Source organism: Eleutherodactylus coqui, chromosome 1 (genome assembly GCF_035609145.1).
Source record: "Eleutherodactylus coqui strain aEleCoq1 chromosome 1, aEleCoq1.hap1, whole genome shotgun sequence".
Classification (NCBI taxonomy): Eukaryota; Metazoa; Chordata; class Amphibia; order Anura; family Eleutherodactylidae; genus Eleutherodactylus; species Eleutherodactylus coqui.
This window is the reverse complement of record NC_089837.1, coordinates 115,840,929-115,854,093: the sequence shown is the minus strand read 5'-3', so window position 1 is coordinate 115,854,093 and position 13,165 is coordinate 115,840,929. Positions and strand designations below refer to the sequence as shown.

General features: G+C 38.2%; 1 protein-coding gene across 2 annotated transcripts in view; it reads right to left on the bottom strand.

The window, feature by feature from the left end:
• Positions 1–234: 234 nt before the first annotated feature.
• The window catches only part of PLOD2 (procollagen-lysine,2-oxoglutarate 5-dioxygenase 2), a 140,743-nt gene continuing 127,812 nt past the window's right edge, over positions 235–13,165 (bottom strand). For both annotated transcript variants that reach the window (XM_066599346.1, XM_066599356.1), the window contains 6 exons: positions 11,728–11,841; positions 10,027–10,092; positions 6,682–6,786; positions 6,438–6,584; positions 3,905–4,030; positions 235–3,332 (listed from right to left, as the gene is read on the bottom strand). In XM_066599346.1, the coding sequence (XP_066455443.1) occupies positions 3,177–3,332; positions 3,905–4,030; positions 6,438–6,584; positions 6,682–6,786; positions 10,027–10,092; positions 11,728–11,841 (714 nt within the window). In that variant the 3' untranslated portion in view covers positions 235–3,176. The remainder of the gene's footprint in view (positions 3,333–3,904; positions 4,031–6,437; positions 6,585–6,681; positions 6,787–10,026; positions 10,093–11,727; positions 11,842–13,165) is intronic.

The following is a 13,165-nucleotide window of genomic DNA, read 5'->3' as shown; positions in this document are numbered from 1 at the left end:
ACAACGGCCCAGAACTCAACAGTAACTGCTAGGTTCTCCCAGTAATTACAGATGATTGCTAGGCGGTCACAGCAGTAAGACTTTCTATGATGGGCATATTTTTGAGATTCTTCTAACAAAAAAAAAAAAAAAAAGGTGTTCCGTTTACCTGATATCTTTCAGAAGTTACAAGTGATTGTCCAACATCAAGTAGAATTGGTAAAACATATTAGAAAATAATGCAAGCAAAGATAGTTAAGTTTTAAATTAACATTTATTCACACTGACATACTAATACTTTAAAGGTTGTTCTCTCCAGGTACAGCACATGTAAAACAAATTGTATCAACATCATCTGTGTAACAAGTTTCACGAGATCACCTTGATTGACAAAATTGCAAGTTTAACGGAAGACTCTTCACATACAGTTCAAGTAAAATGAATGTTTCATAAAACCTAAATTGCACACAGTATTTCTTTAAAATATACAAGCATTTCTAAAACCCGATTGCCATTATTACAATGCTAAAAAAAATACATCAGCTGAAAAGTTTGCTGCATTTCCAGCAGAGATATCCTTCCCAGTGGAAAGTTCGGAAAAAGGCACTGTGTGATTCAAAGACATCAAAAAAGAATCTGCAAAGAGTCACATTTAATCTACATACAAAAAGCACCATTCAGCACTGAGCGTCAGTGGTGGACAACCTGATATTTTTTTGGTTTTTGAATCTGATCACTTAAACTTGTCCTTCAATAGTTGATTCAGTCAGGGCCAAATGCATTTCATTTTTATTACGTGTCCCATACACTGTAATAACAAGTTCATAGCTGAAGCTACTAACTCTCCTTTGGATGATAACCAACAAACAAAAATCTTATTCAATTGTTCTGGTTTAAAGGAAAAACAATATAAGTCATCCTTTCAAAAAAAAATTTTAAAGTGATTCCATCATCAGTTCATACTGCCTTAACTACTGGCAGCATAAACCCAGGACAGTGCCTACCACCCATGTGTATGTTTTTTTTCTGAAATGTTGTGACGTTTCAAAATAAATACACTATGAAGTTTGACTCGAAAAATGAATTCCGAGTCCTGGAGGTGGACCACACCAGCCTCTCCCCACCCACAGCCTTAAGACTGACAGCAGTCTCCCTATACACAAAAGGGGAGAGGGTTGTCAGTCTACATGCTTTGGGCAGGGAGAGGCTAGCACGGTCTTCCTCTGTGACTCAAACCTCAGCTCCGTGTCAAACTTCAAAGTAGGTCTCTTCTGAAATGCAACAGCATTTTAAAATAAAAAAAAACATATACAGCAATGGGTATTCTTGTCCTGGGTTCATGCTGCCGCTGGTTCAGACAGCATGAACCTGATTACAGAATATCTAACACACATATGACCTGACTGGATGTCACCTGTATAGCTCCATCACCTGTGTAGCTCTAGACTAAAATGAAGAAAACACATTTCTCAAAGTATCAGAGATTTAAAAAGATACAATGGTTATAAAATATTCTGGTTCACTGCTGACCTATCAATTCCAAAAGATCACCAAACCTTGACACTTGCTTAAGCTTTAAAGGGCAGCTTCACAAGACATTGGAATTTATTAACCAAAGCAGAGAGCTACTAAAAGAGTGTCTTTTGCCCTCATAAATGAGTCCTAAGCATATATTATATGATCAACAGAGCCTTTAATGGCTAGCACGTAACACAACTCAATGTAGGACGACTGGCCATAGCTTCCTCGCATGATAACAGCTGATTGGGTTGCCTGGGAGTTTTCAAAGACAGATTTGATTTGATCATTTGATTATCGGATCAGCTTCAATCTGGATGAAAAAGACAAGTCCTTGCAAATTAAGAGTATTTGAAAACAATACTCGTTGAAACTCTTTTGTTTTGTAAATGTACCTGTACCCATTTAAAAAAAAAAAAAAAAAAAAATATCTTAAAATGTCTATGCTTTTTGCTCTCTGGACACAAAACAACTGTCTACTAGAAGCAGAGTTTTCAAGACATATTAACTATCATTTGTGCCTTAGAATAAACCCTAAAATATATTAAAAAGAGGTTGACAGTTGGGTTTTTATTTTTTCGAATTCTAAATAAAACTTTGGAAACGTTGGCATGTTACAATGCTACAACATTAAGAGAACTAGAGAGATTGTGTATGTCAACTATGTATTGGAGAAAAAGGAATTGTATGTTGAGACATGTGCAAGGGTTTACCAACAACCTTCTATTCTTTCACATGGTTTATTCATTTGAGCATTTTTTTTCATAGTCTACCTGAAAAAAAAAACATTCTTCTTTGGGAGAATTAGATTATTAATGGTCATCATAAATATTTGCTCTGTCATATTTATCTTCATGCTAAAATCTATTTGTTTTATTTATTTTGTAGTCACAATTTTAGTGACCACTGCAGTCTCTGTATTAAAAAAATAAAATAAAAAAAAGGCTGACAAGAAACAATTTTCGTATAACGTAATTGCAAAAATATAATTTCATACCATAGCGCACCATTGAGCTCTAACACTATTCTCTGTGAAGGGGCAGCAAAGGCATATTAATACTCCCATCAATGGATTATTGCTTGTGATGTAAATTAGTGCAAGTTTAAGTGGAATGCTTAGGATTTACATAAGATCCATGAGTTACAAGCAGTCATGTATGAATCCTATTACCAGTCTGTAACATTCTAATTTAACTGCAGGCCGTATTAGGTCTTACAGACTTGGCAAAAAAAAAAGGGATTGAAAAAAAAGGAATTGGCTAATCAAGGAGTGGTTATTTAGGGGAGGCATTATTCCTTCCCTTCTTGCAAACCTATTAACAAGGTCTGCATATGACATATTCAGTCAAATGACTTGCTAGAAAATTAGCAAACTAGTTGAGGTATCTTGTCACTATTTTTACAAAAACATTATATATATTTAATATTGGATGCCTCTACTGCTAATAATAAAGGTCCCTTTTTTTATGGAGACCGGAGATCGGTAACAAGAACATATGGGTTTGCTCTACAATGAACGAAACATTGCATATTTTGCTGGCACCAAAGCACCATTTTTTTGTTTTATATTTTATTAAAACAGTAGTAAATCCTCTGATCTGAAAAACTTCTATAAATAAAAATTGATCATAAAAAGGCCAATGGTTTGCCAGTAGGATTGGTCAAAGAGTCGGACATGTTTACGGATCAATGAAAGACACTGCAATATATCTGGTGCCATTTGTAACAGGAAGTCCTTCGTGCAAGTGTGTGAGTCGACCTGGGTGCATGAAGCTCCAGCCTTTCCTTGGTGCGTCAACAGAGCAGTTATACCTGGCAAACCTACATCCACCACCCTGCAAAAAGACAGAAAGAAGTAGATTTTTAGTTTTGAGTGAGTGTTTTCACAACAGGTCCTTGATTTGTAAGATTACATCAGTAAATGTTCTAATGAGATTCAAGTTCTCATACGCATTTCTTTGAAAAAATTATTTCGAAATGCACAGGCAACTCTGATTTTTGCTAAGGGGGCAAAGTAATTTTCAGTTTATAAAACGTCACAATCAGCTTTTATTGATTATTTTTAAGCCTCTAAAATTATTTGGGCTTGCATAATTAGTTTGCTTAAAGGGGTTGTCCCATCAGAAACAACCCTTTTCAATATGTGGCGCTCAAGGTGAACAGCTGATCACCCCAGGCCCCAGCCAATTTTGCTGGGCAGTGCGGGAACTGTGGTTGTTCTGAATGGGGCTGCTCTTATATAGCAGCTCTCTGCTTCAACTCAGACGGGGGTCTTGAGCGGAGAGCAAGCTATATAGTATTCATATTCCCGAATAGTTTGGGGATGTACCAAGAACACATGCCCTATTGATATGAAGAGCTTTCCATGAAAGTTATCCCATAAGAGTCCTCACTGAGCAAAAATTACCTGAAAATCTAGGTCCTTTGTATTGAGTGCTATATTGATTGTAAATGTTGAGGCATCATGGTGAGGTCTCAAATAGTACTGTCGATCAGGAGTATATTTCACAACAAAATTGAGCAATGCATGTCCCTAAGAAAAGAAGAAAGTATGAAAATTAAAACAAACCTTTTTAAAAGGAGCTACTTGGCTGCAAAAAAAAAATTTCATATAAAGAGAAAATAGAGAAGGGTCTTGTGTTCAGGATGTAGTATATCGATGTAACACAAAGATCTGGTTGCGTTCACTGAGACGTGTAGTGCTTAATCTTCCCTGTTGACCCAATGCAACAGAATTTAAAGCGATGGAAAAATTGCTGCAAGATGCACAAATATGAACCCCATTCTTTTAAATGGGTTCATACACATGAGCGATGTTTTCCCGTATTGTACCACGATGTGATGCTATGCGGGGAAACAAATGGTGGCATGTTCTATCTGGCTGCGTGATCTCGCATCACAGCCCCATTATTTTCAGCGGCAGCATGGGAGAAATTCTGCAATCCCGTGGCGGAGGATTACTTCTTCCCCCTAAGCAATGCAAGGCTGTTTTCACATGAAAACACCTTGCATCCTCTGGGCTTTCACATGGATGGCGAGTGTGGTATGGGGGCGGGATACACAGTTCCATATCGCACTCACCTGTGTGAAGTTAGCCTAACGGTTGCAGACTGTGCACAGTATGCATCATTAGTCTAAGACATTGATTAACGAGTGCTGTCCACATGTAGTCAGAGAAAAGGTGCCGCCATTTTTTGTTTATCCAGGACTAAAGAGTCATTCTAATACTTCCTGCCATGTCCAGATTCCCATGATCATCATAAACACAGTTAATGTTTCTAAGGGAAGCCACAGGCACCAAGGCACCTTCCTAGTGGCAGCTGCTGCAGGGAATATAGAATACTCCTCGATGCCTGCCCCCCCCCCACCCCCCCTCCCCCACCACAAAATCTTGTATTACGAGTCTGGAACATAGAGGTGGGCCCTGAGTGGTGGGATCCCACTCTATGATATTCATATGCCACAACAGGACATAACAGTGGCTGTTACCTTGGCGGCACCACCCCTGTAACGTGTATTATTTAATTATATATACTTTTATTATACAATATGGATATATATGTATTAGCTTTGATTACTTATGAAAAGTTTACAAATTTCATTCCCACTGATCTTTATTTTTTCAATACGAGAAACCAGGGATTGCAAATTGTTTATATATTTGAATCTCATAAGAAGGCCCCACTACTTTGTTTTGAAGAACTGACACTGTGATATTTCAAATATACATGTACCATAAAAGCCCAGTATTTGGCAACTTCACATATTTACTATTAGCAGATAGAAACATCTGAGGACAATAAATAAGTGCAATGTTCTTATGTCTCCAAATGACATCAAGAAATGTCACTATTAAGCATATACTCCTACTAGGCTCAACAACTATCCTGAGAAGTGAAACGCTACTTTAAAAGGGGTAGATTAGAAATAATTAGTAAACATTTATTCCCCTTAACTCTAGAACACCTAAAAACAGCAAAAGAATATCTGCAGCACTCACCAAAACCCATATGAGTGGTAGGAGTTTTATAAAATGAGACAGGTGCACGGCTAGGGGAACTGGATCCTTGGTTCCAAGCGTAGTCCAATGATAGCGTATAAAGGCAGCACTCCAGACAGCAGAGTTGAATATAGTCAACAGACTTCTTTTAGCTCATGGCATAAGCTCAGCCGCTGGGCTTATGCCATGGGCTAAAATAAGTCTATTGACTATATTCAACTCTGCTTTCTGGAGTGCTGCCTTTATACGCTATCACTAGAACACCTAAAAGGTGAGTCTCTTGGACTCCTGCCATAATGTTGTATGTGAATTTGAAATACTTCCTTTTAGCTTTGTGTAATATCCCATTCACTATTCGTCCATCATGTTCCATGTATACCACAATTTCGCACTCTTTCTATGTTATATATGAACCATATAAATGTTATTACTTAATCTTGTTACATAATATGAGTATGACTGACTTACAAGCTAAGTGTCTAATTTGTGGGTCACTTATTCTTACCACCTTCATGCTTTGCTGTGGATGGCAGATAATGTATCACAGTGGTTTTGGGTAGAGCCCACCACAATTGAGAGCACCATTCGCCAGACAGTAGTAACTGGAGAACAAACACGTGTTTGCTGCAAAGGAAATAACTGGGAGTCGAACAGACTCATGTTGGGGGTAAACGCGAGTCAAAAACCTCAGGAGTTCCAGGGTTAACTGTGTCATTTGTGCAATTAATATCGATTTGAAGAATGTGCGTACGATACAATGCTACCATTTGTAAACTAGAATTCTATGAGCAACTGCTCTGTACGCAACAATGAATCTGGGCAAACATGGAAACCAATTACATGTAATTGCTATGTAATGGACTTTCTAAGAGAAGAAAAAAAACTAGAAACCTTTATGGAAGTATTTAGACGTTTGCTATAAGTTAATAAACAATCTTACTTTTGTGTAATAGCCAGCAAAGACTTTCAGTGTTATTGGAGCTATAAATTCTCTAATGAAGTGAAGCCATTCTTTGTCCATCCCAATCTGGCTCATGTGAATATCATCTGTAGGAACATTTTCATATCCACCGGTAATACGAACATCCTAAATAAAAATTACAAATATGTATACCCTTAGAACATGTAAAAACTTTTATAAAACACAGCTTGTAAAAAGCAAAACATGATATTGAAATTATTACACTATGACTGGATCCGGACCACTGTCCATAGTGCTCCATTTCTTGTATAATTTCATCACAAGCCTGCTCCGAAAAAACAGGGAACCAAAACACATCTGGACAGGGCTGTAAGAGACAGAATAAGTAGAATTTAACTGCATCATATAAAAAACAGGTTTTGACTCCTTATATCAATATGGTCAAATATAGTGACAAAAATTCTCCTCTGTCATTTGACAATGCGATTGCAATGACAATGCCAGGACATCTGTCACCTGACAGATCTGAACCCCTGTTTTATACCTTAAGGACCAGACACTTTTTAGGGATTTTACCCATTGGTGGTTTTTCTGCCCTATATTTTTTTCCTTTAGCTATCAAAATTATTTTTGTTGTGTTTTTTTTCCATGACATATAGGGCTGTTTTTTAAATATCTTTTTTACTGCCTTTTTTCCTGTTTTTTTTTTTAGTTTTATTAGGGGTAAAAAGCTAAGAAAATGATTTTTTGAACATTACTAGTTATTTTTTTTAATTTATTATATTTACACTAAAATGAAGTATGGGAACAGATTCCTCATTTTGTTTCGGATGTTCTGATATATAGTATTTATGGTTTTGGATTACAGGGCGCTTATAGTGACGTTTTAGGTTTGTGTCGTTTTTGTGTTATTTTCTTTGTTATGTATGTATTGTTGTTTTATTCTGGAAATTTGTCTTACTGATGTATGTAATTATGTTTTTTACTATCTATGTCCCCCATGACATCATATGAGACCTCTGGGGGACATTCACATGTTTTTTTACATTTTTTAAACCAATCACCGTGAATCAGCCAAACCAAATAACCAATCCCCGTGAATCAGCAAACTCAAATAACCAATCACCGTGAATCAGCAAACTCAAATAACCAATCACCGTGAATCAGCCAACCCATTTAACCAATCACAGGGAATGAATAAATCCAAACAACCAATCTGGTTGCGAATGGTGCGGAGTTGGGAAGTAATATAGATATATGCCTCCCGTAGTGGAAGTTACACTTTACTTTCACTTTCTAGTACACAGCGCTCGTTGAGCACTGAGTACTCTGTGAAGCATAGGCAAAAAGAGTTAAATACCCCTCCTGCCTTCTCCTCCAGGTTATCAGCTGTCACTAACAGCTAATAACTTATTCCTAATTTTACATACAACTAAACGGGTTTAGGGGAGATGTTGGGTGAACCTGCAAAAAAAAAAAAAGAGACACCTTCCGACTGCTTTGATACACTGATAAATAGTTCTAGGGCATACAAAAAATGCCGTACTAAAGGGGAAAGGATAAACTAAAAGCTCTGTCAGTTAACAGATGCTCTTTGAAGACATCTGTTAACATTAATTTTAGCAAGCACAAGATGCACAGTAATACGTACTTTAATTTTTGTTCAATACCAAAATCAATCGTTTGCTGTCCTTTGAAGTGTCAGAAAAACCCGATGAGGTTCTGACATCTCACTTTTAATCTGTGGCAGAATTTTGAGGCTGAACCTTAAAGAATTCTGCTGCAGATTTTCATGTGCATCCACATGCAAATTTAGCCTCAGTCAGTGGGTCAAATCTGCATGAGGCTGTCATATGGGGAAATCATGTCAAGAATTGACATGTCAATTTTTTGTTCCACAACATATAGTATTTAATAGAGAGCTAAAATGGCACAGAGGCCTTAGTCAGACGGGTTTTTTTAGCCGCGATTTGCGCATGCGTCCGGCAATTTTTTAAAACCATTGCTTTGCAATGGTATCGGACACATGAGCGCTTTTTATGCGCTCGTCCGATAAATTATAGAACAAAAAAAATCGCAGATCGCACCTATCTGCGATTCCTGTTCTCTTCTGTATATGCGCTCAATGGGGCAGGCGGCAGCAGCGCCGACCCCATTGAGAACATATAGAAGACAAATCATTCTTCTCTGCCACAGCTGTAACAGCTGTGGCAGAGAAGAACGATGTTTGCCCATTGAATTCAATGGAGCGGCAATACAGCCGCTCCATTGAAAGCAATGGGCTGCCGGTGTGCGCGGGGTGAATTGTCGGGAAGGGGTTAAATATATAAACCCTTCCCTGCAATTCATCCTAAAATGTGTTAAAATAAAAAAAAATTGTATACTCACCTTTCCGCTGCAGCCAGAGTCCAGCCGCGGCCGCTGTCAGTTCTCCTGAACTGCTTCTCGGCACTATTCAGCCGGCGGGGCTTTAAAATCCCCGCCTGCTAAATGATCTGCCTCTGATTGGTCACAGCCTGACCAATCAGAGGCCAGTTTCACTCACACACCCATTCATGAATTCATGAATGGGTGAGTGACTGCTGCCTCTCAGCGCTGAGCCAATCAGGGGCAGGTCTGACTCACATCCATTCATGAATTCATGAATGGGTGTGAGTGAGGCATGCCTCTGATTGTCTCAGCGCTGAGCCAATCAGGGGGCAGGTCTGACTCACACCCCCTTCACACCCACTGCAGGACGGCCGCTCGGAGCTCCAGCTGCCGGGAGAAGGTAAGTACATATATATTTTTTATTTTTACACATTTTAGGATGCATTGCAGGTAAGGGCTTATATATTTAAGCCCTTACCGACAATTCATCCCGGGCTCGCCCGCAGCGCATTGCTTTCAATGGAGACGGCTGTATTGCCGTCTCCATTGAATGCACTGCGCTGGACAGCTCCGGCCCGTTTCTAATGAAACGCGGCTAGGAGCAGATTTTCGGGCGATTTGCGGGCGACTTGCGCGCACCGGCCACGCGATTTGCGGATGCGCATCCGTCATGCGATCCGCAAATCGCGCGAAAAAACGCCCATCTGACTGAGCCCAGAATCAGCACTGATATCCACTGCAAAATGTTATAGTGTTAATGGGCCCTAAGGGTTTTAAGTTTATTGATAAAGAGTTACCTGCTGAAGTAAAATGCAAATGCATGCATCATAGCATTCTTTGTAGATCAGCTGTCTTAAGTATATATAAAAGCTATACATTTATTATTTCACATAACTAATTGAAATTTCCCATATTGCAGTTAACCCTACCTTCTTATTAATGCTCAACCAATGCAGTCTCTGCTACATTTGTGCATTATAAACGATGAAACAGAACAAGTACATTAAATCTATTTGGCACTAGTCTTAAATTCTTGGTAAGGACCGTAAATGTTTCTTATTAGAGTAATTCAGTACTATAAATCCCTCCATTACACATTGCCAATGAATGATATACTTGCAGTGTTAAAGGAATATTTCACAGATGCTTACTACACAGATGACAGAATACAATTAGTGTATGCAATACTGCATCATAAGCCAAAGTCTATTGAGGAAATCCTTTCATCAGCAATTACCTGTTCAACAAGGTTTTCAGTAAAGATCTTGGAGTAATTGCTATTAATATACTTAAGTTTCCAGTCCTGAAAATAAATAAAAACATTAACACAAAAGGCTTGTGAGTATTTATTACTATATACTTTTTCTTTCAGATTCACATAAAGTTCAAATTGTTGGTTTGTGCCAATTATGGGTGTATACGGTAAAATATGCAAAGTGATTCTTTGGAATGGACTTCAGGCGTGTATTAAATCAGTCTTTATTTTATGGGGAGGGGTTCTACCAGGACTGGAACTAGCTCTTAAGGTTCCTCTGCCTTTAACTTTGTCTTTACACAGGGGCAGAACTACCACAATAGTAGTCTTACACATGCCAGTCATAAGCAAGTACTCCACACTACCTAGTCATGCACCATCAACTACACACAGTCTACCTTTATAATCCACCAGCCAATGGGCCAGGGTCGGCGGCACAAAAGGGACCAAGACTAGCTGACAGATATGCTCCCACAGCTGTCAGCATAAACAGCATCCTCACAATACCACATGTCGTGTGGAGGCTGAGCCTCGAGTCTCAGTGGCTGCAGCCTCTCTAGAAGAGAGATGGGGATGAGGAGGAGGCCCACTGCAGTGCTAAGTGACATGATTAGTAGTGAGTCAGTGACGGGGTGTGTTTGTAAGAGTATCACCAGCCAGGTACCACAACAGTCTGCTTTAAGCCAAGCTCTGGGCATGAAGTGCGTTGACCCAGTGAGTAACTGCAGCATGAGCTGGGCAGCAACAGTCTGCATCTGATTGAAGGCATACTAGATGCCTGTCTAAGTGAGCCCATAATGCAGAAGAGTCAGTTGAATCCCCAAGGACATCCAATGAAGTTCACCTGCTTGTCACACATCTATATAGCCTATATAGTTGTGGCACAAGCAAAACTACTTGGATTCTCAATCTCAACTCTGCCCAGGCCCATATAAATGTATCTGTGTATAAAGAATACAGCAACAGTTGTGGGGAGTGGAAGTGCACATGCATGTTTTGCAGTACATGAAAGGTCACAGACTTGAAATATTGACCAGCCATTATTTATCAGATGGGACCCCACAAGTACTGTAAAAATGTGCATGTAAGCTTCCACTCCCTGCCATGGGTGCTACATCTTGAAAAGTCTGCCTACTGCTGCTCTTCAAAGTAGTTAGGAATGTCACTGTCATATTTTTAACCCTGTAACTTAAGTCTAACAAGACTTGTCAGCCTAATTGTATCGAGGTTCTTTAGACCAGTGTTCCCCAACTCCAGTCCTCAGGGACCACCAACAGGTCATGTTTTCAGGATATCCTATGGTAAGAACGCCTGTGGCAATGTGTGAGGCACTGACAATAATTACATCACCTGTGCAATACTGAGGAAATCCTGAAAACATGACCTGTTGGCAGTCCCTGAGGACTGGAGTTGGGGAACACTGCTTTAGACAACTCGGCCATTGATGCGGGTGGTGGAGCATCAGGGGGGCCTTATCAAAAGTTTGCTATGGGACCCAGCTTTTTCTAATTACACCTCTGTCTGTATAGCCAGAGTTTCTTTTTCAATCCTTACATTGCATACCCTCTTTTGATAGTCTAATACTTAATTAATTTTAAATATTCACAGTCCTCAACATTGGGTACACGGTTTCAATTTTTTAAATGTTTTAAAAGGTGAATAAAACATTTTTAAAATACATACCACAGGATTTTCAAATATTTGCCAAAGGTCATTGTTAAGGTGACTTATATTGTAATTTGCAGTTGAAAGAAGTCTTCCAAATTCATGGCGGTTGGTAATGTACATAAAAACACCCTAAAGAGAATAATTACAAAATATATTAAGATATATGTATCAGTTGTGCAAGAAGGACTTTAGTGAAAGAATCATTTTGAAGAGATTATGAAATAGGAGTCAATTTCCTCATGGAAAGAATCATCATCATTATGTAATCAAATATGGAGAAAATATTTGAAACGGTGTAAGCTTGAAGTGGGTTGCATTTTAATTAACCATTTAGCAATAATCCAAGTGATGAAAAGCCAGCATAAGGGAGGAAAATAAATGTTACAAACTTCTTTGACCCGATTCTCTTATGTTCACGACTTGTAGTTTCAAAGTAATTTGTTAAGCAACTGATTTATAATAAAGCTTGATTAAAAATCAAAGTTAATATAAAGGTCTAGGAGGCGGCATACAAGGCTATTAAAATCTATATAAAAAGTCTGCAAGTAAAACAAGAAAAAAACGAGAAGACATTTAGCCCATTTTTATCCCAGACTTAAAAATTAAATGTTGACTTATTTTTTGGCTTTTAATTTAAATTTATAATCAATTATTCTTTTTTACAAATCTGGGAAAAATGAGTAAAATTTATGAAAGCATTTACCATAGGGAAGAAGGGAAAGTATTTGGATTTTACAAGAAAGCCCATCCTGATTGCAACAGATAACCAGGTTTCAAAACTTTACATTAAACAGATGACTTTTATGGCCAATGCAAATTATTTGCTTACTTAAATTACAAAGTAAACAGACAGGAAGAAAGCCAAAAGGAAATTGCATAGTTTGCAAAGTTTCAATTTGGCAAGATAGTTCCTTGTATGCTGGCATCTGTCTCTTCCCACATAAGAAAACCAGAGTATTATTGTACAAAAGATGATAAAAAAATGGCTTTACTTTTTCCTCAGTTGCATTGTAAACATGTAATTCATTCTTCGTGAACTGGAAAAATAAAACTATGGATGTAAAAGGACAAACCGACTACATATTGTGGTGCCAGTTGGTATCTGACTAGTTGTTCAATGTACAATGAAAAAAAAAATTATATGAAATACTTTTGAAGCTTGAGCGAGTTTAAAGGGTGGGCAACTAAAGTAATCAATGGAATGAGTTAACTACAATACACAGAGAGATAATAAAGATTAGGGTTTTTTTAGCTTAGAAAGAAAGATACCCGACGATTACGCATTAACTGCGTATAAATATATACATAGGGGTCAATACAGCGATTTCTCTCAATCTATTCACTGTATACCCAGATCTGTAACAAGGGGGCATTCCCTACGATTAGAATAAAGGTTTCTACAACAATATGGAAAGCACTGATATTATTATGGAACTCTCTTCCAAAGATATGG